Source organism: Protopterus annectens, chromosome 3.part0, assembly GCF_019279795.1.
Source record: "Protopterus annectens isolate FY-2018-M chromosome 3.part0, PAN1.0, whole genome shotgun sequence".
In the NCBI taxonomy this organism is placed as follows: Eukaryota; Metazoa; Chordata; order Ceratodontiformes; family Protopteridae; genus Protopterus; species Protopterus annectens.
The window spans coordinates 1,865,482,708-1,865,508,582 of NC_056731.1; the positions used below are offsets into that span (position 1 = coordinate 1,865,482,708).

At 41.4% G+C, this 25,875-nt stretch overlaps 1 protein-coding gene across 2 annotated transcripts in view; it reads right to left on the reverse strand.

Moving 5' to 3' along the window:
• The window catches only part of SLC25A13 (solute carrier family 25 member 13), a 1,915,284-nt gene that overhangs the window by 1,544,964 nt on the left and 344,445 nt on the right, over nt 1-25,875 (reverse strand). For both annotated transcript variants that reach the window (XM_044065927.1, XM_044065926.1), the window contains exon 2: nt 18,791-18,844. In XM_044065927.1, coding sequence (XP_043921862.1) covers nt 18,791-18,844 — 54 coding nt within the window. The remainder of the gene's footprint in view (nt 1-18,790; nt 18,845-25,875) is intronic.

Below are 25,875 nucleotides of genomic sequence, written 5' to 3' on the forward strand. Positions count from 1 at the left end.
TAGTAGGTAAAACTTCAGAGGCCGATTCAACTAGGGTAGAGGGGGCCTCGGTAGTAGTCATGGATTCGGCTGAAGATTGAACCGTCGGCCGAAACCGAGACACTTGCGGTTTGCTTAACCGTGGTTTCGGCCGAAACCGCGGACCGCGAGTGTCGGTCCTTTTCTTTGCGTTTCTTAACAATTTGAGTAGTCGGAGGATCCGAAGGCATTATGTACGCAAAATCTGAGCCGAAAAACTGTTCAGCAAACTCCGACCGACGCCTAAGCGTTCGTCGGTTGAAAGAAGCACAGGCTAAACAAGCTGCTACGTCGTGGTCTGGGCCTAAACAAGATAAGCAGTAAGAGTGGAAATCTTTATGAGGTATTGGTTTCCCACAAGTTAAACAGTTATTCACTTTTTCTGACATCGGCTGAGGCAAGAAAGAGTCTAACGGGTACTTAGCTTTTAGAAGTCTTGAAGTAGTATTCGGTAGTAGTAATCTCTGGATCTGACCGACCGGCACTTGCGAACAGCTTCTGCTTGAGCGCCGCGGCAAGAAAGACTGAGGAAAATGGCGTCGGCTGATGCCTTTATACCCGAAGAACTGCAGCTATGACGTCGGGTGAAGTGCGACACCAGCCGAGGCCAGACCCAGACTTTGGAATCCGGCCGACCAAAGGGCTGCCTGACGACAGGACAACCCATTTGTAAGGACTGCAGATGCATCCTTGAAGGACATCAACACACACACACACACACACACTAGTTAAGGTAACAAATTTAAGCAATTACAGCTAACTATATATAAATATACATATATACAAGTCTACAACTGTAATAAAGTAAAATAGCTAACAATACCCTATAACACAAGGAAAGGGAGGGGAGATTAGCCACTGAGAAAAAAAAGGGGGGGGGGGAGGGAAGAAACTAACTAAAACGAGTTTCTAAGAGGGAATATTAGGGAGTAAACAGAGAATAAACTAACCGGGAAACCTGGAGCCAAGTAAATCGCAACCTCGTAGCTGAAGCAGCAAACGAGATCTGGGGATCTGACGTCTAGCATTGTGGGATATAGGGAGGGCCTCGAGCCAGTAAATAACTCTCGAGCTTTAGTAGATTGCCAAGTCGGCCGAGGATCGGCTCCAAACCCATCCAGCAAGAATGAAGGCGAGATAGACAACTTAACATCTTGTGTTATACAAAATAATACACACAGTAACTATGTTTATCAATGGGCTAAAGGTAGTATTTCTGAGGCTATGGAGATCCATGAATCCAATATCTACTCGGTCTCACAGGAGTTTGGAAGGGGGCATAGAGGGTGGGTTGTGATAATAAAGGTCAAGACAGACAAAAAACATGGAATGTTATGGTATGTACATAACTTCTTTATCTGTTGTCAATTTTAACTTTATTCACACTGATGAGACCACGTCCCAAGCAACCTGACTCATGGGTGGCTCATGGAAGAATAATTCCTCAGAACCATAGAGCCAAAATAAGCTCTAGCCCCTGGAGGCCAAATCCAGTTTGTAATGAGTAATAAAGGTATGAGGTTTTGTCCATGTAGCTGCAGCACAGATATTGTCCCAGAGTAACCTTGCTTGAAAAGCTGCAGATGTAGCCACCGACCTGGTGGAGTGTGCTTTATCAGGAAAGGGAACAGGCCTGTTTTTAGAGTTGTAGATGTAGGCTATACAAAAAGTGAGCCATCCAGATAGGGTAGCCTTTGAGACCGGTTGACCTTTTCTAATTTCAGAATAGAATATAAAGAGTTGATCAGATTTCCTAAATCTTGAAGTTCTGTACAGGTAAAAACATAACTGTCTACAGTATGTCTGTCCAGAAGATAAGAGTATTCTCCTTTGTTCTGGTAATTCGGGAAGAAGACTGGCAGCTGAACAAATTGATTTAGGCTACTTTTCACCACAACCTTTGGAAGAAAGGAAGGATTACTGCATAGAGAATCCCTTTTCTTATGAAAAAAACAGGTATGGAGGCTTAGTAGACAAGGCTTGCAACTCTGAAACTCTTCTGGCTGAGGTAATAGCCACTAAAAAGGGTGTTTTTCAAGATAGAAACTTTAGATCACATGTGGCCAAAGGTTCAAAGGGGGGACAAGTTATTTGTTAATATGAAATTCAGATCCCAGTGAGGAGCTGGGTTTTTGTATGGGGTCTAAGCATTGTTGCTCCCCTCAAAAAGGCTTTACAGAGTCTGTGTAACAATCGTAGAACCATTTTCTCCCATGTAAAAATTTGATATTGCTGCCAGTTGGACTCTCATAGTAGAAGCAGCAGCATCCACATAAAAAGTTTTGCTAGGAATTCCAGTACAGCATGTATGGGCACAGAGAAGGGATCTATCTGAATTTCACTCGCCCATAAAACAAATGTATTCCATTTACTCTTAAACAATGTTTGTGTAGAAGTTTTATAGGAAGACAAGAAAATATGTTTTACTGCGGAGGAGAGAAGAGGAAACCTGGTGATCAAGGGAAGTGGAGCAGCCAAGCTGTCAGTCTGAGGTTGTGCAGATTGGGATGTCCCATTCCCGACAGATGCATCAGAAGGTCTGGAGCTGGGTCCAGAATCCATGGTTCGTCCAGAAGATGAGGTGTAGGAAGGGAAACTAGATTTGACGAGACCAATAGGGTGCAATCAGGATTATTGCACTCTCCAACAAACTTGCTTTCTGTATTAACGTAGGAATCAGGGGAATTGGAGGAAAGCATAGAGGAGTCCTGGAGGCCAACTGTGAACAAGTGCATCCCTTGGTGACTCCCCCGTGGGAGGAATCAGGGCAAAGTAGCTGCTGCATTTGGCATTGGTGGGTAATGCAAAGAGATAGCAGCAAGGCTGGCTCCATTTTCGGAAAATCTCTTCCGCAACTTTCTGATCGAGAGACCACTCGTGACAATAATATGGCCCTGCTCAATTTGTCTGCAATCATGCTGGATTTCCCTGAGATGTGCATTGCAATCAGAAAACGGTTGGAGGTTGTTGCCCATTGCCAAACCCTTAGAGCTTCTTGACAAAGGGTATAAGATCTGGTTCCTCCTTGTTTGTTTATATATCAGACTACTGACATGTTGTCTGACTGAATTGCTATCGTTCCTAGAGGAAGTGAGTCCTGAAATGCTTGCAACGCCAACAGCACCACCCTCATCTCTAGAATATTTATGTGCAAGTGAGCCTCATGTTCCTGTCAGGTACCTTGGACTGTCTTCCCCAGATAATGCCCCCCATCCTATCTAGGAAGTGTCCATGGTCACCGTGGTTTGGAGTTGAGGGGGGGGGGTTAAAGGGATGGCCTTGAGATACTGAAGGAGAGTGAATCCACCACTCGAGATCCTTCTTGCAGGACTTGGTTATGAGAATCTTGTGGGATATTGGTAATTCCAGGATTGACCACTGTGTGGAAAGTAACCACAGAAGAATCCTCATATGTAGGCAAGTTAGGGGAATAAGTACAACAGATGCTGCCATCTTTCCTAGAACCTTTTGCACTTGTTTTGCAGTGGCATGAGTTTTCCTGATCAAGAATTTCACATATAAGTGGAGATCACGCTATCTGTTGTGAGGGCGTCTTGCTATCAGCGTGGTTGTATCCATCTCTGCTCCTATAAATATTAAGTTTTGAGATGGCTATAGTGGCCGATTTGTCTTAGCTTATGGTAATGCCTAGGGAGGAGCAAAGCTGAAATGTATAGTCCCTGGCCTGTAGCAGGAGATGCCTGGTTAGGGACGGTTATGAGCCAGTCTTCAAGATAAGGAAACACTCGGAATCTCTGGCATCTCAGGTGAGCTGCCATTACTGCCACAGATTTATTGAACACTCTGGGGGCTGTAGTGAGACCAAAGAGCAGAGCTTGAAACTGGAAGTGACTGGCTCCTAGCCGGAAGCACATGAATATTCTGGTTTGCCTTTCCATTAGGATATGGTAGTACACATCCTGAAGGTCTATAGAGCACTTCCAACTGTCTTTTTCCAGGAATGGATGTATTGATTGCAGTGTCACCATCCGGAACTTGGTTTTCTTCACTGATTTGTTGAGTTTGCTGAGATCCAAGCTTGGTCTCCAGTCCACTATTTTCTTTGGAACTAAAAAGAATCTTGAGTAAGTCCAGGATCCTCTCTGGTCTGTAGGGACTTCTTGGATGATTGTTTTCCTTAGCAACTTTTGAATTTCTAACACTGCTTGTTCCTTTTGACTGGGTGGAACGTCTGGAACTGACTTGTTTACAGGAGTGGGGAAAGAGAAGGGCATCACACATCCCCTGGATATTATGTCCTGCACCCATTTGTCGTTTGTTATCTTTCATCAGATTTCGAGGTGCAGTGACAATCACCCCGACTACCTCCAGAGGCGAGCAGTCAAGCACTCCTTTCAGGAGCACTGAAAAGGTCTGCCAAAGAAAGATTCTCTGGATCCCTGATGCTGCAGGCCTCCTCTGTTGTGAAAGCGGCATCTTCCATTACTGTTCTCCCCTCTGCCTCTGGGGGAATCTGGGGGAACTATCACCTTGTGTGTCCTGGTAAAACCTCTGTGATTTCTTGAACCACATCCTTCAACTACCTCTTTGACCCATTGGGAATGGTCTGGTAGTTGCGGAAAAACGTACTCCAATGGCAGACAAGGTCTTACATTCCTGCTCACACCTGGTCAGAGTTTCTTTTACTTTAGGCCCAAAGAGAGATGAGCCATCAAAAGAAGCATTAACAAAGGAAGACTCGAAGGGCTTTGCGAAATTGCAAAGATGCATCCCAGCCTGTCTCCTGATAAAGATACCTGAACCCACCACTCTACTCACTCCATCTGCTGCATATGAAATGAGTCACATGGATGAGTTAACAACCGAATTGAGGATAGCGAGCTGTGTGTTGACCTTACCTGCGCCGCATCAGCCACAGCTCACAGCAGCAACAGGTCTTATAAAAAAGAATCTAAAATCATATTTATATATGCTACCAATCCACGTAACCTCATATGAATTGCAGGAGGAGTCATTACTAGGTACATTGCAGGTATTTCGCAGAGCACTCCTGGCTGACATCAGACTGAAACAATACTAATTTCATGAACTTTATCGTACTTTGACTTGGGTATAGGGTCCATTCCCGTCATGGTATTAGAAACCCAAAAGACTTGGAGAAATTAAAAAAGAGTGAGTCTGATAGCCTGGTGAAATGAGTAAGATAGTTCAGCGATTGCAAAATAAAGGCCGCTGTCGAGAAGACACGCTTCCCGTATCTATCCATAGTCCTGGAATCCTTATTAGGAGGCTGGATAGAGGAACTCTTTTCAGAAGGTTCCTTTTTAGTGGCAGTCGCCACGACCATGCCATCAACTGCTACACCGTTTGTGAAGAAAGTTTGATCCTTAGGGACTGTAATATGCTTGTTTAGCCTCCAGGAGTACGTTCTACAGAATTCTGAGTCTCCCAAGTCTTCTGAGAGATTAACTCAATAAGCTCATCAGAAGGCGGCGTCACCCAAGAGATTGAAAGGTGAGATCCGAAGGCATTCAGGTATACTGACTCCTCGGCTGAAGGGGACGAGAACTGCCAGTCACCTCTCTGTTTTAAAATTTCTGGGATAACATCCTCAGGAGGCGACCGTACCCTTCTGCTTCATCGAGGATGGTATCAGAAGTGACAGACTCCTCTAAGGAGTCTGGATGCTTCCTCTTGCATGAGCTCTTCAGAGGAACTTCCTCAGTGAGGTGTTCTGGGAAAGTTTCGGAAGAGCGGAGAGTCCCTGGGGGACATCCTGAGGCCTGGGATCTCTGTGGATGGGAGTGAGAAGGTAAAGACACCTGTGCTGACGATAGAGGAAGATCAGAGTAGGACTGTGCCCAAGACTGGGAAGAAGTCATCAGACTCCTCATGACTTCGAAAGCCAACTGTCCCTGCTCCGAAGAACTCCCCAGAACCGACAAAACCAGAAGTCTGGGCTGAAAGAATCTATGGAGCAGAAGCTAGAGGCTCCGAAGATGAGGTGGGAGCAGAACTCATCCATGCTGAGGCCCCGAGAGGCAGGGTCAGGTCCGAAGAGATCCGAGCTGGCTCAGAGGACCCGACCAGCAAGTGTCAGCTCCCAGAAATCTCCTGCTCTGACTGGGCAGAAACACTCAGGGCAGATACAGAATCTGCAGAGTCAACGGGTCCAGGATCCAACACAGACAGCACTGTAGTCAAACCTCATTACAACAGTAACAGAGTATAATGCTCTTGTTTACATGTACCTCACCAGACACATGTGGCAGCTGGAGAGGCCACAGGACTTTCTTAGCAAGATAGCACAGGGCCTACAAACCATGCCATGATGTATGTGGATAGATTAAAAGCCATGCCACTGTAATCTTCATTGTATAGGATAAGGTGACTTCTGCCTGGCCTCCAGGCATGTCTCTAACTCTGCCCTGGTGGGAGTACTGCATATCCAAAAATGTGACATAGCTGTTGACACTGGCAGTGTCTACTGAGGAGAAGATAACAGTATCCTGCATGCTGGTGTAAAATGCTCTCTGTAATGTCAAGCAACAGTTCTTCTTGCAGAAGTCAAAGCAATCAGTAAAATAGTTTTCCAAGTTAAGAACCTCAAGTTAATCAGATGAGCTGAGTCAAATGGAGCAAGTGTTAGCTTCTCTAACACAATATTAAGATCCCAAGGAGGAACAGTTTTCTTGGTGGTCTCTTATGCAAAACCCCTTTCAAAAACATTTTGACAAAAAATGCCTTGACAGGGGAGGATCCATGGGCAGGCATGCTGAAATGGCCAATAAAAGAGCCATGCTAGAAGAGTAGGGGAGGGCAAAGGACAGTAACTCAGACAAATACTGTAAAAACAGAGAAACACTAGCCCTGAATGGCTGTAGGTTATGCTGTTGGCACCAATTAGAACACTTTTTCCACTTGTTAATATATTATTTTCTAATGGCAAACTGTCTTGCCTCCATTAGCACTTGCTACATGTCCTCAGTACACAGGGGCCTACAGGGAATGAATACCCTATCATTCAGGCAGTCAGTTGAAGTTGATTGGGTTCGGGGTGTATCAAATCCTCCTGTTCTTATGTGAGTAGATCCATTCTGTGAAGCAGCTTGTGGTAACTGTACCTGGCCATTTCCAAAAGAAGGGAGAACCATTGTTGCCTGGCCCAGAAGGGAGTCACCACAATAATCCTAGAGGATTCCTTCTGAATCTTCATAAATACCCTGGATATTAGTGGAAAGGATGGGATAACATATAGGAACATTCCAGTCCAAGGAAAAGAAAAGGCATCTGTCTTTTAAGACCTTCTTGCATGGAATCCTTGGAGCAGAAGTTTACCAGTTGATTGGCAAAAGGTCTACTATATGAACTCCTCACAGACTGATCAAATCAGATCAAATCTTGGAAGACCCCCCCTAAATCAAGTAGTCACTCATGAGGGTCTGCCTTTGTCTTGCTCAGCCTGTCTGCCAGACACATTTGTTTTGATGGGATGTAGGATGTCTGCAGAGTGAGACTGTGCTGTGAAGCTATACTCCAAACTAAACAAGGCTAACTTAGAAAAGGGGTACAATCTAGCTCCTCCTTGCTCGCTGATGTACCATGTACCACATGAGTGTGATATTGTCTGTAACAACTTGAAAAGGTCCCAGGGACCACAGATGGTTCAGAGAATGGAGTGCCTTGATCAGGGCAAGCATCTCCTTGATATTTATGTGCTTGCATCTGTCCTTGTTGTCCCACACCCTCTGTACTTTTATCTCTCCTGACACTATTTCCCAAGCAAACTCTGAAGCATCTGTGTTGACTGACTACTAAGGAGCAGGGAGGATGAACAGGAGACCTTGACTTAAGAATATTTGTTGTCTCTTCTGACAAACCCCAGTAATTGGATCTCAAAAGATAAAATGTGTTAATGCTTGGACCAAAAGATTTCAGATACCACTGTATCTTTCTCATATGGAGTCTTGCCAGGGGTACCATGAGAATCATAGATGCCATGAGACCTCAAATTCTGAAGTATTCCCTTGCAGTGACAAAGGTCTGAGCGGAAAAACATAGAAATAGATCTACGTAATGATCTATTTTTTCTTGTGGAAGAAAAACTCTTTGAATTGAATTGTCTAGTTGACATCCCAGAAACACAATACAGTTTGAGGGAGTCAAGAAAGCCTTCTGAATGTTCTCTTGGAAACCCAGCTTGTGCAACAGAGATCTGACATTCAAGAGAGAGATTTCTGGCATTTTGAAAAAGACTCCACAAAGATAAGCAAGTCATATAAACACAGAAAAATGTGGCTACCCTGTAGGCTGCAATGAGCTAGAAGCTTTGCTAGCCACGTTAACACTCTTGGTGCAGTGAACTGTCCAAAGTGTGAGGGGAAAAACTGATATAATGTGATCCAGACACAAAACCTTATGAAGTGCCTGAAGTCAGTATGAATAGGAATGCGACGACAAGCATCTTTTAAACCTGGTGTTACGACAGGAAAGAGAAGGAAAAGGTTGTAAAGTGGCATAGTTTTGAATTTGGGCACCATCACAAACAGATTTAGGAAAGAAAGATCCAGAACTGGTCTCCAAGCATTTTATTTCTTTGGGACTAGGAACATCCTTGAATAAAATGGCTTCCCACTCGGAAAGCAGGGGCTGGTTCGATCACTTCTTGGAGGAGCATGAGGTAAAGAACAACAGGAAACAAAACAGCCTGATCTGCAGGATGAGGAATGATTCCCTGGAAAGGAGAAATTTCCTCCCACTGCCTTATCTAACCCTGATGAATGATTTTCAGAACCCAACTGTCTGAAACAATCTGTTGCCAAAGAAAAAAATGGAGATTCAGACTCTCCGGAAGAGAAAGATGACTAGGGTAGAAGGGGGTCACAAAGTCTCTTGAATAGTCAAACTTGTAGTGTCCTTGGTTTTGGGAGGTTCAAGACTTCTTTTTGGAACCTTTTTGCCATGTCTTCTTAAACGTCTGTTTACCTGAATTCTGCCAAGACTGTTTATTCTGTTTTTTTGCTGAAATTGGATGAGGAGAAAGAAAATCCCTTGGACAATTTGAAAAAGAAGGGCTGAACATTTTTAGAAATTCCCTGGATCAGCTTGCCCCATTCATCACACTTTCTGGTCACCTCTGCAGCAGAGGGGGCAAACACTAAATGTCTATACAAAGGAGAATTTAAAATCTCGTTTTTATTATCTGGAAGGTTCTGAGAATACAGCCAAGCAATCCACCTTAAAACGGTGCCCTGGAAGAAGTATCAGCAGCATCATATACACACACTGCAAACAACAAGTTGTGACTTGTGCAGCAGAAGAAGCCAAGTTATTTAAAGCAGATTTTAACTCACAGGAAGAAACTGTAAATAAGGCATTCCTCATACTTTCACAACATGTCAGAATAAACTTTAACATATGAGCCTGACAATTTAAGATTCTGAAATTCAAAGCTGCAGAAGTATTCACTTTTTTCCAATACCTGGTAGTCTGCTCCATGGTTAAGTCAAAAATGGTGCGTCTTTCCAGGGGAAAACAAGCAGAAAATGCCGGTAAAATTTTTAAGTTGTTAAAGGTCACTTTTTCTCACAAAACACAGTAAAAAGTACTTTAATAAACTCTGCCAGCCCAAAAAAGTAAAATAATGCAATTTCTCCACAGAAAAAAATGTTTTTCTTCTACTTTAAACAACTTTTAAACTGGCAAGAAAATAGTGTGCACCTGTTTCAAGACAGGGTTAAGCCTTCTGACAGTCCGTTAAAACTCCTAGATTAAAAATAACTTTCCTAAGCTGGAAAGTACATTTAAGCCATAAAATTATTATGTGGAAGGTTTTTTTCCCAAAAAAACTCACCTTCCCATCAAAGGAACAGCACAAGCCCACCATCAGTCTTCAAAAGCCCACATAACAGCTCTCTCACCAATGGCTCTGAAGAGCTTGGTAATCAAACCTGTGATCTTAGGCAGAAGGTTCACTGAAGCTTTGGATGCTGGGCGGCTATTATATCATTGGCAGGATACAGCTTTTTATAACTAAGGCTACGGTTGCAGCGATCAGTATGATGAACATCTTTGAATTCCCCTGCCCTTTGTTTCACTGGTTGTTAATTATTATTGACTAAAGCACAGATTTTGATCCTTCTTCCCAAATCCCTTTCTTTTGCCTGATCCAACAGAATCCACTTCTACTGAGGCATAATATGGATTTTGACAATAACACACAAACTATAATATCATATACTGCACTGTCTTACAGTAATCCTATAGGGTATGTTCATACACTGCGCTGTCTTACAGTAATCTTATATGGTATGTTCACATACTGCGCCGTCTTACAGCAATCTTATAGGGTATGTTTATATACTGAGCTGTCTTACAGTAACCATATAGGGTATGTTCATATACTGCTCTGTCTTACAGTAATCATAAAGGGTATGTTCATATACTGCGCTGTCTTACAGTAATTATATAGGGTATGTTCATATACTGTGCTGTCTTACAGTAATCTTATAGGGTATATTCATATACTGCGCTGTCTTACAGTAATCATATAGGGTATGTTCATATACTACTCTGTCTTACAGTAATCCTATAGGGTATATTCATACACTGTGCTGTCTTACAGTAATCTATAGGGTATGTTCATATACTGCGCTGTCTTACAGTAATCCTACAGGGTATGTTCATATATTGCGCTGTCTTACAGCAATCCTATAGGGTATATACATCTAGCCCATCCTACTTCTGTGGGAAGTAGCATGCTTTGCCAATTGACTGTGGGGCTTTGGCCCACCCAAGTGTATCAGTTATTTAATTCCTTAGTATGCCCCATTGTAGTGTTCCCGAATCATTTGGAAAGGCCTGTGCTACATGTAGAATTTGATGAACAACAAACATTTTAATTGCCTGCACCCTTTGATCTGTGTCACTAGGGAGTAACCTCCATTTCCTCAGCATATAAATATTTTCACATATATTGCTTCTCATGTAACTTGCAAAGGGTTTATATCAGTCCGTCAAAACGGCTGAATATCAAATACCAGATGTTCAAACTGTAAAGTTCGAACACTGGTAATCGCGAAGCCATGGCCCACCGAATTCTTTCCCAGGGAAAGAATTCAGTGGGCCATTTCTGTGGCATTGCGAGTATCAGGACTGTGTTGGGAAGTTACGGGTCGGGTTCAGGTAAGTGTGCGATTGTGTGGATGTTAGGGGGCGGGTGAGGTGGGTGTGCAATAGTGAAAGACTTTAGGGTTAGGGCGGGATAGCTGAGTTAGGGTTGGGGCGTAGCTGAGTTAGGGGTGGGGCGCAGGTCAGGTGAGTGTGCGATAGTGACAGATCTTAGGGTTAGGGTTTGGGTTAAGGTAAGTGGATAGGTAGTAGTGTATGTACAGTTTAGTGTAGGGTTAGATGTAGGATTTTGAGTGTGTGTGTGGATTGATGTTGTTTTGGTGTGTTTGTGTTGCGTGCGTGTTTCTTGGAACAGCGATTTTTTTTTTTCCCCTGGGAAAAAAATTGCTGTTTTAAGACTTCGATGCTTTTGTAGTTTGTGGTTTGATGTTCGAACATATGGTGTTCGAACTTCAGACATTTCGATGAACTGATATAGACCCACTTTCAAAGACTGGTCTGGGTCACCACGAGTTCATAGGTGGAACTTCTTGTACTAACAAGTACGAGGGTAAATAAAACTAAAGCCCATGGTATAAATAATCTTCATTTACTGTACATCCTGAATTCTTATCAAATTTTCTCGGTATACAGAACATTCTCAATATATTTTTCTACAGGGTTTGCATTATAAATAATGATATTATCCACAAATATAGCAATTTGTTTGTTCCATCCCATTCTACTCTCATCCTTTAATGTCTGACCGTTTAATCTTCTGGGCCAAGGGCTCCAGATATAGGGCAAATAATAGGGGTGACAGCAGCCTTACCCTGTCCCTCTTTACAGCTTTGTCTTAGGTAAATCTCACATTACTCAATGTCACCCTTCAACCTTCCACACAGTGCCTGCATTAGTACAGTAAACTCCATTGGGTATCCCATTTTATTAAAATCTCCCATAAGAAATTCCAATGTACTTTATCATATACTTTTTCTGCACCTAATGTCAGTAGAGAGTCAACTGTTTCCCTGTCAGTGTCTGCCCGTTTACATATCATGTGCATCCTAATAATGTTACAAACATTTGCTCATAAGTTCATAAGCAAGTACTAGACTAGCTGCCTTTGAAGATCATTTTAAACTTAGCCAATTTCCCTTTCAGAAGTGAGAATCAAAAGCTGTGCCTTTTGTCTGTCAGCTAAACACCTTAACCATTATAGCAACCCCATTCAAAATTTTTATTTTCCTTTTTCCTCAGATGCATTGTTTCAAAGTTCATAGCTAATTACTTGCCTAGCTTTCTAAACTTAGCCAATTTCCCTCTCCAAGGTGAGAATCAAACACTGTACCTTGTGTCTGTGAGTCAAACACCTTTATCATTACACCAATCATGTCTGCTTTTACAAAGCCATGTTAGTCCAGGTCAATAAGTTCCAGTAGAATTTTAGTGAGCCTTTCTGCTAAAATCGCCACAAAAACTTTGTCGTACATGGAGCATCCTGATTGCGCTCCAAATCAGAAAAAAGATAAACCTGTTATGCACTAGAGTAGCATGAGGCCCAAATGTAACAGAGCTTTCAACGTATAACAATTGTTACACACCGCCAAAGCTCAGTGACGGACGGATACAAGGGAAGGGATGTTCTTTGGTCCCTGAAAAGCTTTACTTGTATGTACACTAAAGTTTACAGACATAGTCTGCAAGTAACTCAATTAAGTTAGTGCGGTGCTTAAAAACTGTCCTTGACTTTTTCCTTACTTGCTGTGCATGCAGCAGCACTCGGAAAGTGACTTACTGACTTTTAAAGTTGGTAAAACACATTGTGTTTTTTTATTTCTTTTGGAACTGATAGTACATGCAGATAACACTCCATGGACTACAAAGAGTTACGATCAGGTCTCACTGATCAGAACCCTTTATGTGTTCTCAACATGAGTGCCAAGATCAACTCTTCAGCTTCTCTCTTAAGGAGAATTTCTTAGCATCCATGTCTCGAACATATAACAACATGGTTATGATCAGAGACCTGATTGTAACGCTCTACATATTTGTGGTTCAGTGCTGACATAGGTCCAGAAACAGCCTGGATAATTAGGAGCTTCTCCTTCTTTCTTCCAGAATCACTGAAACGACAACTTGATGCCATGATCATGACATTTATTTTTATTCTATAAGATGTCACTAAACACCAATTTCATAGTGTCCTCTTTATATTCTTTTCATATTTCTACTGGGATGCCATCTTACCTGGTATTTCCAAACCACCGGCTTCATTATTTTGGTCCATCTCCCAAGTCGATATGGGTCTAATCAGGTTCTGCTCCTCCACTAGAGTTAATTTAGTCAGATCCATGTCACTTAAAAACCTCCTGGTCTCTCTCAGCCATTCCATACCACGGCTTTACTCAGAATACAGTGAGGAATAAAATTGTTGAAAAGAATCTTGAATCGGTTTGGGCTCTGTTACTGTTCTGCCCAAATCTCTGCGTTTTACCGTGAAGATCCTCCTTTCCATTTTTTGCTGTCTGATGCTAGATGCTAAGTGTTTTTGGCTTTTTGGAGTTCTGTCCCAGTTCCATTCTTTTAATGCTCCACTGTACCTGTCCACTCTTTCTTGCATTTGCATCCTTCACATCTGCTCTCTTTTAAGGTCCCCTGGTCCCCCTGCTCCTTCACCATTAAAGTCTCCCTCTTAGCCTGCATGTTTTTCATTATCAGTAATCACTTTCTCCGTTGAGTTTTCCTCTCTTCCCATCCATCCTTTTCTCGAGTCCTGTTCTTAATACACACTTTCGGTTTACCCCATTCATCTGTCAGATCCAGACAGTCCTCCCCTTGTCATTATCTCTGTACAAGTCTTTGCACCAAGTCCAAATAACTTATTTCTTGTTTTTGCATATGACCCAGTCAAGCCTAATTTCCAGTGTCTCTTTCCATCTACTATCTCAGGACTTTTACTCTCTACCCACAGTAGAGCATGATCTTTAGTAAATATTCAAGTTCCCCTATTATATATATTCTGACTATTCTAGAAATGAAAGTTATGTACTTACATAATGAAACATTTGCATTGTCTGCTTCTCTCCTTCCTCAATGGATGGGTTATTGGATCAGGCCTTGGATCCAATTTTGCCCACTCCAGACTTTAGGATCTGTAGCTCAGGCTCCTCCCCCTTATTCATAATCCCCTCCTGTTCCCAACATTAACTCAGCTGAAGGGATACTGCTCTGGAGCTGAAACAGCGTAAGACATTACTTGGGGGGTGGACTCTATCGTCATACCAGAAACCAGCTATCTTTCCCTTGATATTCTGCATGATCTTGGGCCCCCTGAGGCATCCCTACTTTCGGTTACTACTTTCTAATCTCCCGATTAATATGCCTTGACTAAACTCTAAAAGTACACTCTGCATTTGATTTATTGCAGTTCTAGGTGGAGATATACATTCTCCAAGTTTAATTCTCTTATCTCACTAATCTCCCTTTACTAAAAAAAGTCTTGGAGAATTCCACTAGTTTGCCTGACTTGATTTTTATCGTACCCAAACCTTTGATGGTTTAGGACCAAGTGAAAATGACCCACAAGGATAGCTAGCGACTCCTAACTGAATTCAATGATCTTTTATTATTCCTTAACAAATTTTTGAGAGAAAACAGCATCAATTTGCCTTTTTCCTCTGCAGAAGAGGATTCACTACTAAGGAGTAACTGAGGGTCGCTGAATTAGCTAAAGGTCTCTAGCTATCTCTTTGGAGCACAATGTCTCATTAAAAATATGCATCGTCCAGGGCTGTCCCTTTTTGTTTGCTCTATTTGAATTAGAGCTTGCCAATTAGTGCTGTGGCCACTCCCCTCTTTCTACCCTCTGGGGGAAGTTGAATGATAAACCTCTTTTCTCCTCAAACTTTCAAGTTCCTTATAATTCATATAGGATTCTTGTAAACTGACATTTGCCCCATGTAATTTAATATACTTAAGTTATCCTTTTTCTTTTATTTGCATGAAGCAGACGATTTGCATTCCATAGCACTATCTTAAGCGTCATTACTCCTGTGTGGTACATCTTGCTTCACTTCATTTAAACAAAATGAAGACTGAGGGCTCTTTCTTAACTACTGTTTCTTTTGCCTCTTGTGTGCACCTACCTCTGAGGACATTACTCCAGAATCTGTCCCATAACTCTTTCCAAGTGTAAACAACTCCCTCCATCTCCAATAATCTTGCCAAAATACAAATATGAGTAACTAAGTATAAACCTATGAAATGACATCCAAACTACATACGTGAAACTCCTGCTCACTGGGCTGCTAAACTTCTTCCATTTGTCAGATTTGAGCCCTCGTTGAAGACGGTGCCTCTTTTTAGATAGCATCATCCTTCCCTCCCCCTTCCACTGCATGCCCATAATTTTACCAAGCCATACTTGGTCACTGTCCACTACCCCGTCCCCCCTCTACTTACCCATGGATAACATTTCATTTCATCATGCCTCTTTAAAGTGACTGCCTACTGACCGATACAAACTGATCATCAACATGAGTTCAGAGAAATGGGTGCACACTCACTAACAGCCTTAACTCCTAGTTACTCGTCTCATTTATGTATCAAGACCTTCTGAGGACTTATTCTTTTCCAGACAGTCTTAATGACCCCATGATTTTGAATGATTTTACATATGAAGTGTGTTGCTTGTGTTATGGTAGCTATCCCACATTTAAATAGAGACACAGACTTCAAAATTCAGGCACATACTTACTTAAATACCTTCTTTTAACACTCCCTTCCCCCACCCATTTCTTACATGTGTAAATTTACGTCAAGAAGCATGCAGTAGTTACATCCCCCCACCCCTTGGTGTCACTTTGCATTTGAGCTAAGTGGATCTGGGCGATTATATTCTTCTTCTACAGTCAGTCATTAATTTTTAAGTTTGACTAACTCTGACTATTGTTAAATGTGAAAAAGAATGTTGCTTATACTGTTGCAATGTTCTCCTATTCAGTTAGATGCAAAGACTGGACAAATCAGGCTTTCATTAACCCACAAACTTCCTTTAGCCCCTCTTCCATTGGTCACACCTGCGCAGGTCTATTTTTGAAAGGTGTGCAGTAAATACACCTCCTTAGTGTTATGCCACTTGAACCAAACATCTGAATACATTATTTGCTTTGTGCAAACCAGATAAGTCCAACGCAGCTGGTGACTAAACACTTTGGGAGTAACTGGAAAGGGAAAGTTCATTAAAGCAGTTTATGGTTCACAAGTCTTTAGCAATTCCTTTATTTTTTTCTCCTCAGTAGTTGCAGTCTCCTCACAGCTATCCCGACAGAGACGATCACATACCTATTTAGAATATTCTTTGACATCTGCTTTTCAATCCAGCAATTTTTTATGGAACAATGGAACAGACTTCAATGGCAAGCTTTCTTTTGGAATAGATTTTACTGGCAAGCTTTCTTTAACAGTCTTTCCTTTACCTTCTGTCAGTGCCTTTCCGTCTCAATCTTGCTACTCACCTCTAACGCAAGTCTCCTTAATATCTCCATTTATGCCATTGTTTATTTGGGTTCAGAGATTGCCTTACGTCCAGTATGAAGGGAAATCCAGAAGAATGCAGGATAAATTATGTTGCAATCAATGTCAAGTGATTTATGCAGTCTAACATGGGGAAGAAATCTGCATCGTTTTACCCTTGTCCCGACTGAGGAATCATAGTCTGCAAATGCGCTTGATATGCCAATCTTTAAAATTTTCTCCTTCTTCCATAACTTTCTTAGACTCTGCTCCTTCAAAACGGCAAGTCTGAACTTTTATAATTATTTGCCTGGGAAAACATGCCAACAGACTTGGAGTAAATACTCTATGCTTTCTGTTCAATGTAATTATCTCCATCAGTAATCGTGTCCAGTGGCTTAATTTCTTGGTCATACATTCTAGGCATTCTTTTCCTTCAACCCCTTCAGAAACATCAGAGAAATCAAAATTTTCCCATCTGTCTTCAATCTCCAAAAATTTTCATTTAATCTCCTAAATCACCTGTAGCTCTACTAAATGTAGAGTATGTCCATTGTCTTTCTTGGACATTTTCAGAATGTCATCTGATTGCTCTGATAAAAATAAAAACACGGATAAACTTCACAGTTACTGAAACCCACAGACATTGTTCAACATTTATATATAATATATTATCTTCCTATTTATCCACACATACATTTAGTCTGACTCCTAAAAACATACAGTTCAAATGCAGATGGAAGCAATATTTGGGCATGACCATACAAACATCTCAGTTTTGCCAAATGTTACCACCTGCTGTTCAAGTCTTAAAAAACACCTACTTTTATCGCCAAATTAGCAGCAGCTGGAATTTCAATTTCACCCTCATGCACTTAATGTCCCAAAAGACAGTTGATTAACTTGTTTTTGAAGCATTCGGAAATTCAGACAGGTTGGGTGACTATTTCTCTACGACAAAGTTACAGGTACTGCACAGCGAATGGAACTGCTTCAAAGGGATATGAATCACAGCGGTCAGTGTCGTTCTACAAAGCAATGCTTGAAAATGTTCATTTTTGCATGGGTTAAGTTCTTCAGTGTTAAGCAGTAGGTTAACGGAGCAATTCTGCCTTTGAAATCTAGGATGTTTTTCATTCAACAAGCTCTTAAATTATGGAAGCGGTCATCACGCTTTTGGAGTCTCACTGTAAAGTTCCTAAACCTAGGGATAAACAAAATAGTTCACATTTACATGGCTAATCATCATATGGTCACTAATATGTTTTTATCCATGGTCTTTGTGCGCTTTGGTTGGTAAAGTATATTATTTTAAGAAGGGTCCCATGCTTTATTGTGTGTGTTCTGGTTGTAGCAGTGTCTATTATATTAAAAGTGACTGCAACACCTTGTTCAATTTTTCTAATCATGTTACCGTCTTGACATCCACACTGCAGTAACTTTAAAATTGTGGGCTAAAGATCTTTTATATTACATCGTTTGGAAAATGTTTTAAAATAATATGTCCGCTTAAACGGTTACAGCAGAGCGGTTCAATGTAAAAAAAAAAAAAAAAAAAATATATATATATATATATATATACATATATATATTTATATATATATATATATATATATATATATATATATATATATCCATGCACCACTTACATTTAATGAGCATGTGCAAGAAAAACTCCTACATGAAGGTACATTCCAAAGTAGCCAAAGTCTGCAAGAATCCTGACAAGGCTTCCGCATACCATTTGCCACAGCTTGGAAACTTTGTTCCAGCTTTTAAATACAATTCTTGATTTGTGTAGTTAACCAATTTGTTGCATTTTGAAGTGACAAGAAAAATATAAATACACACACAGCCTATTACAGTATTTGTTCAAGGTGCATACGAATCACACTGCCATCAGTTTAGCCAAGTATTAAATTTACAGGAGAGACATTACTTCGGGAGATCACTCTGCAGGTGAAAACAAACGGGTACGACAAGCTTGTGCTACTAAACTACTTCCTGCAAACACCATTCAAGGCAGAAACCAGCAAATTACAGCATCTGGATTAACTATAAACGATCTTCTTTTACAAATACAAGAAAGTATTTGTGTAATACCTTGAAGCAAAGAGGTGATGAAAGAAAATGAAAGATTGTTAAAAGTGTCTTTGTGGAAGAAAAAAAAGCATAGACAACATACCTTTAAAAAAACGGTCTTCAAGTCACCAGGATCAGCTCTCTTGGTTAAGCCCACCTAAAGCAGAAAACAACTTAATATTATTTTAATGCACCGCAGATCTCTCCCTCCAAAGTCACCAGACTAATCATCTTCAAAACACCTCTGGTTGTGGCTGTGCAAATGCAGGAATATATGTATGAATCCTTACTAGTTAAAATATAGCAGAACATACTATAGATATTGTGTAAAGATATTCCAGGTAATATATCAAAAGACTCAGACCGGTTCATGATATAATAATAACGTCCAAAGGGTGGAAATCTGTACTTGGCTTGTCCTGTCTGCTTACAGTTATAATTACAAATACAAATATAAATACAAATGTATAGTTAGATGACAACAACTATTGCTTCTAGAGATGTTGCAAGTTGTAAACAGTTCACAACAGAGCTTATCTGTAGTGTGGTTATACATTTTTGTTGACACTTTCATTTTGAATAGTTGGGATAAAGATTGTGCCTTATAACACAGTATACTTTTGCATTATTATATCACACTAGATTATACTGTACTTTCATAATTATTTGGTCTCCTTTACTGTTTTTATACTTTACACATTCGCTACCTTAGTAAATTCCTAAAGTTCTCTTTAGAGAGGTTGCTCTGTGAATTGCAAACTGATCATAATTACCTTCTCTACAATAAAACCCTTGCAGGTTGTTTCATAAAGTTAAATAACCAATTGAATGTCATATAATGTCATTAGATGCCACAATGTGGTGTTTGTAAAATCTGATAAATTCACACTATGTAACATGTTACATTGAACCATATTTCATTGAATGCATGACAACTGGAATTTAGCACGTTATATAGTTTTAATACAAAGATTTACATAAAAAAATAATAATATCCACCTATCTTCTTATGAGCAAATCCAACAGAGTAGTCAAGGCACCGAGTAACAAATCTGAATCCCATCAACCACATTCTGAATACTGTACAGCCCTAAGAAAGTAATTTCACTTCCTGGTAACCCATAACCGCATGAGAAACACATGCTACTAATCTAGCTGCTAAAAAACAAACACAGGACAAAATGCAATAATCCCCACCACCAAGCACCAGTATGCAGTTTGGACTCTCATGCCTGACAACAGCAACCTTGGTTCAGTAATGATTAAGGACAATGGGAACGCCAGACAAAGAAAGGGAGTTACAGTTTCCTTTATGGGTGGGGGGCATGCAGTTTGTCAAAATCACTGTTATTGACTTTTCTTTGGTATTAAGAGGCCATCAGCAGTAGTCAAAACAGAATTATGGTAGCTGTAAAATGCATGGAACATGATGTAATAAAAATTCACTTTACGCCTGCTACCTGATAATCTGTGCATCTTGGCTAATAAGAGACAGCTAAGTAGTGAATTATCTTGCACAGCCATTAATTCTTCAGCGAGATTGGTGCTAACATTTTAAAAATTGGTTTAATAAACTCAGAGAAACACATGCACATGCCTGGGGGAAGCCAGGTTGCAGCTGTGGAAGATCCACTGGGGTAACTGGTGACCTCAACTTTCACATTAGGGTCCTTTCACATAACCAAACGTAGGTAAAAGAAACAAAATGATTCAAACCTTAACATTTCCTCAAACATTATCATATAAATCCTAGTTCCAAAATACTGTTTCCAGAAGTATCCGAATGCTTCAGCAGGATCCAAAAATCATACCTGGGCACAAAAACTGCAACTTTTCAACATATTTGCAACTATTACACAGAGATGGCCCACTATACAGTCCACTGGAAGAGTAGAATGCATCATGACACACAAAACATAAAAAGAAGATGAACAATATGAAGGGAATATCTATAAATATACAGCCATCTGTGCCTTCGGTCAAACTCTGCCTGGCTTATGAAAGCATATGTGACACACAGCAGTTATGCAAGACATAACCATGTGTGCCTCCTACATCGCAACACCTTATGGTGTATAATGCAGGGGTAGTATAAGGCAGATGGCCTTCTGTCTCATGCCTTATTTCAACCAGTCCATGCATGCATAAAAAGATTCCAGCACCCTACCCTAACCATTCATACTCATGTAATATGAGGCAGACGGCAAAGCTGGCAAAATGCACAAAGCTTTGCGTCAGCACTCAACCCAGACATGATCAAGAATGAAATAATATTGCCCTGCTGGCAAATGTATGGGCCAGGTGGCCCCAAATGAGTCCGTTCATATTACTGTTTCTTATTTACTTTTTTTTTTTTCCCCACAAAACACTAATTATTTTCCTAAAGTACATTCTAGCATCTTACAAGAGAATCTGTATAATTTTTCTAATGAAATACTGAAAGTAAATGATGTACTAAATCCATAAATCTAGACATTAAGACAAAACAAAATATGAAGCCATGGGCCTTTACATTTAAAAACAGTACTCACTTTGGGACTGATAGGTTGATACAATCTCTGGAGAGAGTACTTAGTCCCTCACCCACTCCAGTGAAAAACAATCTTCTACCAGAGCTTATAATCAATAACCCATTCACTTTGCAAATCAAATCGACTTAAGAATATGTTGAAAAGAGAAATAAATACTACACACTAATTTTATTATGAACATGTCCCAACTACTTTTTACTAGTGTATCGCTTTTCACACAACTCGCAACCTCAACCTCACTGAAACAAAGGAAACATACCACTTTATAAGAGTACCTTAATCATTCCACATTATATAACACTGCATTCCAGTGAACGTTATCATATCAACGGCATACCACAACTCTGCCTTTAAGAAGAATAGAAGAATGACAGCTTTAATGACTAAGAGCACAAAACTGATGTTGACCGACTCAGCCTTAGATCTACTGTGATAAGCATAAAGGTTAACGAAGCCTGTAACTACTTAAACAAAAACAGACGAGCACGGTCCTCCAGTTGTTCTACATACTCAACTTGCATTCTGTGTTCTGGTCCGGCGTCGGTTGTCATCGCTTCTTCCCTGACGTCAGTGCGGCAGGGGTATAAAAGAGGCAGCCGACGCCATTTTCTTCAGTTTTTCTTGCCCCAGATGTCAGGTGCCCCCAGAAGGAAGGCAAACATAATGTTATGCAAACATGCAATGTTGATAAATCAAAAACAGTAGTTGCAAGTAAACACACCATAAAAGAATACCCCAAAAAGGTTATATGATAAGGTGCTTGTCATAAGGCCTGTCCTAAGAGGGGATGGAGGGAGGGAAACCTGGACTGCAGCTGTATGAGCACTCGAACATCTACATTTATGGTAGGTACAAAACTGTACTATGTTCAACATGCATACAGCTGCAGTCATTACAGATGGGTATAATCCCAAAGCTAAGTAAGGGTGGTAGGCACTAAGTGGAACTAGGAGGGGCTAGGATGCCCTGCAGGACTGCTGTGGCAAAGCCCGCTCTAGATTTAGAGTATAATGGAAGGTGGTAGTGCTTGAAGAAAGTGTGCACTGAACTCCAGGTAGCTGCTTCCAAAATGTCCTTGGTAGGGACCCCCCTGAGGAAAGCTGCAAAGGTAGCTGTAGCCCTGCTGGAGTGAGATCTGATGTATACAGGCACAGATTTTCCATGAAATGAATAACAAAAGCGTATGCAGTGGGCTATACATTTTGAAATTGTATGTTTGGAAATAGCCTTTCCCTGAGCACCTGTAGCATAGGACACAAAGAGCTGCTCAGATTTCCTGAATGACTTTGTTCTGTCCAAGTAATAACGAAGTTGTCTGTGAATGTCCAAGGAAAGTAGTAGTCTCTCCCCTTTGTTCTGTGGATTTGGATAAAAGGTAGGTAAATGAATAGTCTGATTCAAAGCTACACTGGATACTACCTTTGGCTTGAAGGTAGGGTTGGTTCGTAAGGAAACTCTGTCCTGATGGAAAATGATGAATGGTTGCACAGCCATGAGGGCCTGTAGCTCCGAAACCCTACGTGCTGAGGTAATAGCCAGAAGGAAGGCTGTTTTCCACGACAAGTATTGTAGCTCTGTTGAAGAAGCCGGCTCAAAGGGAGGCAGGGTCAGTTTTTCCAATACGAAGTTGAGGTCCCAAGCTGGGACTGGTGGTTTCCGTGGGGGGGTTTATATTTTTTGCCCCTCTGAGGAACTGCCTTAATAGAGGATGTGAGAATAAAGGAGGATCTGTATTGTATTGTGCAGAAATGGCTGAAGCGTGGATCTTGATGGAGGAGAAGGAAAGGCCACTGTTTAACATCTCAGCTAGGTATTGTAAAATTTGAGTTATATTTATTACCCAAGGATTCTGGCCCCTTTCTTGATTCCAGGAACAAAATCGTTTCCATTTGGCGGAGTAGGCTTTTCTAGTAGAGGGTCTTCTGGCCTCCAAGATGACATCCTGCACCTCCTTGGAGAGGAGAGTCTGTTGGAAAATTAAGGTATTCTCCATGCAGCTAGATTCAGGGTTTTGAGCTGGCTGTGAAGGGTTTTGTAGTTGTGCTGGGACAACAGAAGAGGAACTAGAGGTAGGATTCATGGTGGCGAGTGTGTCAGGCTCTTTAGGAGAGGATACCCAGTGCTGTCGTGGCCAGTCTGGAGCAATGAGAATCATTTTTGGCCTCTCTGCTCTGGCCTTTAATAGAACTTTGGTCAGTAGAGGAAGAGGCGGGAAGGCATAGACTGTCAATGCTATCCAATTGAAAGAGAGTGCGTCCACTTTCCAGGCCTGTGGATGATAGGTCCTTGAACAGAATTTTTCCAACTGGTAATTTCTGTGGGTAGCAAATAGATCTATGTCTGGCTGTCCCCATGCCTGAGTTATCTTTGAGAAGACTTGAGGATGCAACTTCCATTCGTGTGGGTCTGTCATATTTCTGCTTAAGTTGTCTGCCAGTGTGTTTTCCTTCCCTGGCAGGAATTGTGCCTGTAGTTGAATTTGCAATTCCAGTGCTGTGTTCCACAGGGTCATGGCTTGCCTGCACAGGGGGTATGAATGAGTTCCCCCCTGTTTGTTTATGTACCACATGACTGTGGTGTTGTCTGTCCTTATCAATAGCTGGCCTGGATGAAGTAGGTCTTTGAAGATCATGAGAGCATTTTGCACGGCTAGCATCTCCTTTTGGTTGATGTGTAGGTGCTTCTGTTTTTGGGACCATCTTCCCTGAATGCACTGATCTGCCATGTGTGCTCCCCAGGCGTAGTCTGAGGCGTCCGTTTTGATGATTTGAGTTGCTTGAGGTAAACAGAAAGGGAGACCTGTGTTTCTTTGGCATGCTTGAGCCCACCACAAAAATTCCTTTTGAAGGCATGGAATGAGTGGTATAATTGTTTCCAAGCTGTGGCTGTGAGACCATAAGTTTTTTAGGTACCATTGTAGTTTCCTCATGTGCAGCTTTTTGCACATGGTATTAGTAGGATGCAAGATGCCATGAATCTCAGAGCCTGCAGGACTTTCCTTGCAGTTAGTCTGGTGAAGGTTGCCATTTTGTTGAAGTATTGAGACAGTTGCCCTTGTTTGTCTGGCGTGAGGTAGGCCATCTGGGTGGTTGTATTTAAGCTGGCACCCAGGAAAATTATCTGTTGAGAAGGTATTAGTTTTGATTTCTTTTTGTTCACTGTGTATCCCAGGTAGTTTAACAGTTTTATTACAAACGCCAGATGCTGCAATAGAATGTCCTTGCTGACAACTTGGATCAGACAGTCGTCCAGATATGGGTAGATTTGTATTCCTTGTTGTCTGCAGAAGGCAATTACTGATGCCAGGCATTTCGTAAACACTCTGGGCGCAGTAGATAAGCCAAAGGGCAATGCAGAGAATTGGTAATGGGTGGAACCTGCAAGAAATCTGAGGTATCTTCTGCAATCTTGTCTGATAGGGACATGCAGGTATGCCTCCTTGAGGTCCAACGTTACTAGCCAAGACTCCTTGCCCAGCATGGGAAGAAGCTGCTGTAATGTGAGCATCTTGAATTTTGGCACCTGTAGATATGTGTTTAGGATGGATAGGTCTAAGATGGGTCTCCAATCTTTGTCCTTCCTTGGTACCAGAAAAAAGTCTGGAATAAAAACCGTGACCTTGTTCTTTTGCAGGTACCTCTTGAATTGCTTTCATATCCATGAGAGCGGAAATTTGTCTTTGTGCCTCTGCCCATTGATTTTGTGGCAGGTTTGGCAAGCCTCTCATTTTTGGAAGGGTGTGAAAGTGGAACCTGTAGCCTCTGTCTATAATGTCCAGAATCCATTTGTCTTTTGTAACAATGTGCCAGTTTTTTGAAAATAATGCCAGTTTTCCGCCCAAAGGTGCTGCCATTATAGCTTTGTTTGGCAGGCATAGGGGGAAGTCATTGTGTCTGTTTTCTAAATGACTGTGATCTGTCTTCTCCACCTCTTGGGGTTGGTGCTTGCCACTGTCTAGCTCTGTAAGATCCTTGAGGTTGTCCTCTACCCCCTGGGCATCTGTATCTGCCCCTTTGAGGTCTGTCCATGGCTGGAAAGGACCAATTTTTTGAAGGCCAGTTTCTGCTGAAGCGTGGAAGTTGCACCTGCAAGAAATCTTTCACTGTTTGCATAGATTTGGCTTTTTCCTCCATTTTCTTTAGTACCTCCTCAGCTTTAACACCAAACAATATATCGTTTTGAAGTGGTGCATCTAATAACTTTGCTTTGACATGATCTGGAAAGGTTTGCTCTTTGAGCCAAGCATGCCTACGTATGACAGACCCCGTGACAGCAGCTCTACATGAGGCCTCTAGAGCATCAAAACCACACTGCAAGGTATGTTTACCCACTTGCTCTGCTCCATGCAACAAATCCTGCAACTCTTTCAAATCTGGTTGTTCTGTTTGTGTCAATTTGCTTTTCAGCTGAGATAACAAAAACTGTTGGTACTTTAACATATGAAATTGACAGTTTAATGCCCTCATGGTTAAAGTGGCCGAGGTGTACACCTTTTTCCCCCACCTTTCTAATGCTCTGGAATCTCTCTCTGAAGGTAAAGGGTTTTTAGCAGTAGAGGCCTTTATTCCCTTGGGACCCTGTGAAATTGTTTCTGGGTCAGCAGTATGGCTTTTGTAAAGGAACTGGTGAGAATCAGGAACCCGGTAATATCTGTCTG